Below are 6,000 nucleotides of genomic sequence, written 5' to 3'. Positions count from 1 at the left end.
AAATCCAAACCAAGGACAGATCTATTAATGAGAAAAAAAACAAAAAAAACCCCAAAAAAAACCCCAAACCCCTGCCAGGTGAGGCTGCAAGCAAGAGAAGGTGGGGGAAACAGGGAGGGAAGGGAGATAGGCCACACACCCCAAACCAGATTGCAGACAGAAACGAACACGGCCGAAGGGAGGGGGGAAGAGGAGGAAGAGAAGGGGGGAGAGGAAAAGAGGGGGAAGGGGGGCGGGGAAGAGGCGTGGACTTTACCTTGCATCCCAGCTCAGCCACACAAATAAACTGTACAGCACATCACGCTTACTAGAGTTCATCGCTCTCTACAAGTAGAGTAACCTCCACTCCCCATCTCATGCCTCTAACTCCTCCCGCGGTGGCGGCTCCGCCTCTCCAGATTTCACTGCCAAATAGGGCTCACTCTCCTGGTTTAGGCAGTGGTAGAGCGGCGTGCCTAGCCTCCCTTCCGGCCGCCATCTCGCGTGTTCTACTCGATCCTCATCCCACTCCCATAAACCCTCATCTCCTCCCGCTCTGGCACCGCTGCTTCTGCTCTAAGAAGGTACAAAGTAGACGGTGGGGAGGGACTAAGGTGGAATTTGTTGCGCGATCAAGGGCTGGGGGTTAGTGGGCGGCTGTGGTTGGGGTAAGACAAGGCATGGCATTTACGGGCAGGGCCTCAGGAGAGCAGAGCTAAGCTGAACTTCGGCGGCACTGTGTGTGGCAGGGCTTGGACGGCTTCCCGTCGGGTGTGCGAGTGTAGTGAGGGGTAGCTGCAGAGCCCCTTGAGCTCACCTACCTTACTGCCGGGCCCAGGTTGTGGCCTGGGCCACCGAGTGCTTCCTGACTTGTTTTGCATGGGTGCTCTTGTTGCTTCCGCAGATGAAAGAAAAGATCATGAACCAAGAAAAGCTTGCTAAGCTCCAGGCCCAAGTGCGCATTGGTGGCAAGGTAGGAACTGTCTCTCATTCCTGCCTTCAGGATTGTGTGTCACGGTCTGTTATAAATGAATGTTCCGATTTAATAACTAAAGAAATTTATTAATTGATCAAAGTATAAATTTGGAAAAAAAGAAAGCCACAAGCTATTCGACTCTGAGCCAGGCGATCAGTGTCAGGGAGACTTAGGACTTGGCCTCTATCGCACCAAAGTCCCTGTAGGTCTCCGAGGGTCAGTTCTAAGGGGTCCATTTTTATACAGTCTCTCGGGCTTTGGAAGGGGGTCTTCTTTAGCATATTATCACGTTTTCCCGGAACCAGTGGAAAATTGCTGGAATCCTGTCAGGTGAAAATTCAGGTGAAAATTTTCGGGATAAGCTTCTGATGATGCCTATCAGAAAGCCTCCTGCTGGGGTCTAGTCAGACGAAAGAAATCCCTTGGAATATACATCTCTGGTGACAGTGTCTCCCTGGTGTTTTGAATTTCTATCACTTAGCTTGCTTGTTGCCTGACACTGGCTTTAGTACACAAAATGCTGTGGTTTTTAATTTCATTTAGCACAAATTATTTTATAACATATATTACATATTACATGATCCATACACTGGGACTCTGATGTGGGGATCTGGAAAACTTGGGTGGGGAGCAGCCTTAAAGACTCCTGCCTTGGCTGGACTGTCCTTGAGAGAAGATGCACTGCTGCAAGGATCTCTAGTCACTTCAGTAGAAGCAGAATGTAGGAGTTGAACCTCCAGCCTTTTCTGTTTGGATTTGTTATATTATAGCTGACTTGTAGCCTATATTCTTATATAGGCTATATTAAAAGGCATCTGGGATGGGGCAACCCTGGATGTATGTACAAACTAAGGAATGAAATGTAGAGCAGCACTGCAGAAAGGGACCTTGGAGTCCTGGTGAATGGTAAGTTGGATATGAGTCAGCAGTGCCCTGGCAGCCAGGAGGGCCAGCAGTGTCCTGGGGTGCATCAGGCACAGTATTGCCAGCCAGTCAAGGGAGGTAATTGTCCTGCTCTGCACTGGTGCAGCCTCGACTACTGTGTGCAGTTTTGGGTACCACAATATAAGAAAGTGTTACGAACAACTGTTTGAGAGTGCTTAAAAAATCAGCAGCAAGGGTATCAGTAAAAACCAGATTTAATATTAAGCGACAGCATGACAAAGTTTGTTGGCAAGATTCACTCTATTATTAGACAGTTAAGGTACACCAAGGAAAACAAGCAACAACAAAACCAAACAAAATCCAGGCAATCAAAACAGAAATTAACTGAGAACTATCTAGGGGGGGTGTGGGGGTATGCATGTGTGTGCGCATGTGACAAAAGGATAGTGAGGGCAAAGATAAAAATGAATACGGCCTAAAAGCTTAACAGCACTCAAGCTTAACAGTACTTTAAGTTAACTTATATCTTAAACCTAAGAACTTAACACAGGAACAACACTTAACTTATACCTTAACCATAACAACCGAGGAATACATTTTGCAGCATTTAACTTAGCTTATAACCTATGACTTAACCTTACTTACAGGCCTAACCTACTTAGTTATCTAAGGTACTTAAACATCTAAGAAAGCAGCATTTCTTCCAGATTTCTTATAGCACATGTACACATGTATGCACACAAACATAAAGAATCAGTGTAAGTTACCTGTGAAAAATTTCCCTCAAGTGTAAGTGAAATATTAATTTCAGATGGCTTTGCATCTCCTTAGTGGGTGAAGGGTCACGCCTCGAGGAGTGGGGGTATTGTCCCAGGACTTGTCGTCTTTGGGCAATCCTCTGAGTACAGCAAACATGAGAGTTTGCTGGGTTTAAGAAGCCCCGCTCAGAGGGAGGTTGCTGGTCACAGCCTGCTGCAGTCCAGAAGAGCTCAAAGGGTCTCATTTTGGAGTGCTGTTTATAGGGTCACTAGAGAGTAGGCTTTAGTCATAACAGTGTTTCATCCTGGCCACAGTTTGGGTCGGCGCTTTCTTTGAAAGTGTTAGAACAGGGATATTATGCCATTCAAGCAAGGAAAACAGTTTCCAAGGCTGTTCATAAAGAAAACAGGAGCTCATTAGACAGCAGCACTTCCTGGGAGCAGACAGTATTTCTGATAAGCTCAAGAAGAGCTGAGCCTATGTGCTGTTTGTCAAGACTGAGGCCTAACAAGAGGTTCTCAGATTGCAGTGTGGCCTGGAAAAAGGGGGGGATGCACCACCACAGAAAGACATAAAGCTACTAGAGAGCATCCAAAGGAGGGCTACAAAGATGGTAAAGAGTCTAGAAGGGAAGCCATACGAGGAGTAGCTGAGGTCACTTGGCTTGTTTAGACTGGAGAAGAGGAGACTGAGGGGAGACCTCAGGCTACAACTGTAGTTGCAATCTACAACTTCCTCATGAAGGGAAGCGAATGGCAGAAACTGATCTCTTCTCTCTGGCGACCAGTGATAGGACCCAAGGGAATGGCATGAAGCTGTGTCAGGAGAGGTTTAGTTTGGATATTAGTAAAAGGTTTTTCACCCAGAGGGTGGTTGGGAAGTGGAACAGGATCCCCAGGGCAGTGGTCACAACTCCAAGCCCATCTGAGTTCAAGAAACATTTGGACAATGCTCTCAGGCACATGGTGTAAATCCTGGGGCTGTCCTCTGCAGAGTCTGGAGTTGGACTCCATGATCCTTGTGGGCCACTTCCAGCTTAGGATATTCTATAATTAAGATTTGAAGTAAGTAGACCTTTAACAGTAAATGATCTTGGGTATAGTTTTCATAATAGACTAGAGAGCTATATTCCAAATTCTCATGACAAATCTTTAAGATGTCCGTGGCTGTTTTCTTGCTTTTTAGAACAAAGCTGGGGTTTCTGTAGTTCTCATACTCTTATCATGGTAGAATAACATGCATGGAAGACCGTTTTATTTTAACATCTGAATTTATGTAGCTTTGTGATTACTTATAATCTGAAAATAAAAAAAAATATGTTGAATATAGTTGTATGCTAGTAAACATGTTAATTACAGTTTCAGTTTTAAAGCAATAATTTGTTAGCAATTTTTTGGTTTTTATACCTGAGAAATGTGCACACAATACAGGCTTGTATTTAGAACACAAGCTATTCTAAGACAATGGAAGCAGTGGTAAAGGACTCTGGAGTGCAGGTAGTTTTTTCATCAGTCTTCCTGATCAAAAGGAAGGAGTTTGAAAGTGTTAGTCAAATTTGGCAAATCAACAAATGGTTGCAGTGCTGGTGCCACAGTTGGGGGTTTGGCTACCTAGACTATAGGACTTGGTTTGAGGAACCTGGTGTGCTAGGGGCTGATGGGTCCATCTGTCAGAGAAAGGGAAGATCATCTTTAGTCATAGGCTTGCCAAGCTGGTGAAGAGGGCTTTAAACCAAAATTTCCGAAATAGGAGAAACTCAGTCTATCCCACTCCTACTAGTTAGATGCCAGGGCCAAGGAGAGATGCCCAAAGGCTGGAGAGGGATCACAGGTCAGCAAGAGAGCATCTGAAGAGCAGCACCAAGGAATTCCAGCCAGTAAATCAGCTTAATCAGGGACCCAACTTAAATGCCTTTATGCAAACACATGCAGCATAGGGAGTAAACAGGATGTGCACATGCCTCCAGGGCTATGGTCTTACTGGCAACACAGAGACATGGTGGGAGGCTCCTGTGATGAGTGTTTGAATAGAAGGATACAGGCCCTTTAGGAAGGACAGGCAGGGGAGACAAGAAGGTGGTGTTGCCCTTCATGTCAGTGGAGTGCATGGAGCTCCACCTGGGGATGGATGAGAAGCTGACAGAGTTTATGGGTCAGGATTATAGGGAGGGCAGGAACAGGTGACATTATAGTGGGAGTCTGCTACAGGCCATTTGATCAGGAAGACTGAGTGAGGCCCTCTACAGACAGATAGAAGCAACCTCACATTCAGAAGTCCTGGTCCTCGTGGGGGGCTTCAACCACCCTGAAACCTGTTAGAGGGACAACACAGCAGAGCACAAGCAATCCAGGAGGTTCCTGGAATGGGTTGATGACTTCTTTCTCCAAGTGACAGAGGAGCTAATGAGGAGAAGGGCTATGTTGGACCTTATTCTCACCAACAAGAAGGGGCTGGTGGGGAATGTGAAGCTCAAGGGCAGTCTAGGCTGCCCTGAACATGAAATAGTGGAGTTTGAGATCCTTGGGGCAGCAAGGAGTGCACACAGCAATCTCACTGCCCTGGGCTTCAGGAGGGCAGACTTGGACCAGTTCAAGGATCTACTTGGTAGAGTGCCATGGGATAAGGCCCTGGAGGGAAGAGGGGCCCAAGAAAGTTGGTTGCTATTCAAGGATCACCTCCTCCAAACTCAGGAGCAATGAATTCCAACAAAGAGGAAATCAGGCAAAAATGCCAGGAGGCCTGTGTGGATGAACAAGGAGGTCCTGGACAAGCTCAAACAGAAAAAGGAAGCCCACAAAGGGTGTAAGCAAGGACAGGTAGCCTGCGAGGAATACAGAGAGATTGAGCAGCTAGAGATCAGGTTGGGAAAGCTAAAGCACTGATAAAATTAAATGTGGCCAGGGATGTCAAGGGTAACAAGAAAGCCAGGGATGTCAAGGGTAACAAGAAAATCTTCTATAGGTGCGTCAGCGATAAAAGGAAGACTGGGGAAAATGTGTGCCCTTTCTGGAAGGATATGGGAGACCTGGTTACCCAAGACATGGAGAAGGCTGAAGTACTCATTGAAGTACTCAATGATTTTTTTGCCTCAGTTTTCACCAGCACACCACCTGAATTGTAGAAGGTGAATGCAGGTATTGGGAGAATGAAGAATCACCTACTCTAGGAGAAGACCAGGTTTGAGACCATTTAAATGGTCTGAGGGTGCACAAGTCCCTGTGATCTGATGAGATGTATCCACAGGTCCTGAGGGACCTGGCAGAGGAAGCAGCTAAGCCAGTATCCATAATATTTGAGAAGTTGTGGCAGTCCAATGAAGTTCCCACTGACTGCAAAAAGGGGAAATATAACCCATGTTTTTAGAAAGGAAAATGAGGAAGACACTGAATTACAGGCCCATC

General features: G+C 46.1%; 1 protein-coding gene across 1 annotated transcript in view; it reads left to right on the top strand.

Annotated features, from left to right (window-relative positions):
• Positions 1–275: 275 nt before the first annotated feature.
• Positions 276–6,000, top strand: part of LOC146763139 (transcription factor BTF3 homolog 4-like) — a 41,872-nt gene continuing 36,147 nt past the window's right edge. Inside the window, exons 1-2 of the mRNA XM_085571255.1 lie at positions 276–563; positions 884–952. Of these exons, the coding sequence (XP_085427381.1) occupies positions 357–563; positions 884–952 (276 nt within the window). The 5' untranslated portion in view covers positions 276–356. The remainder of the gene's footprint in view (positions 564–883; positions 953–6,000) is intronic.

Source organism: Lonchura striata, chromosome W (genome assembly GCF_050655825.1).
Source record: "Lonchura striata isolate lonStrDom1 chromosome W, ASM5065582v1, whole genome shotgun sequence".
Classification (NCBI taxonomy): domain Eukaryota; kingdom Metazoa; phylum Chordata; class Aves; order Passeriformes; family Estrildidae; genus Lonchura; species Lonchura striata.
Note: the sequence above shows the minus strand (reverse complement) of the source record. Positions and strands in the feature narration are given on the sequence as shown.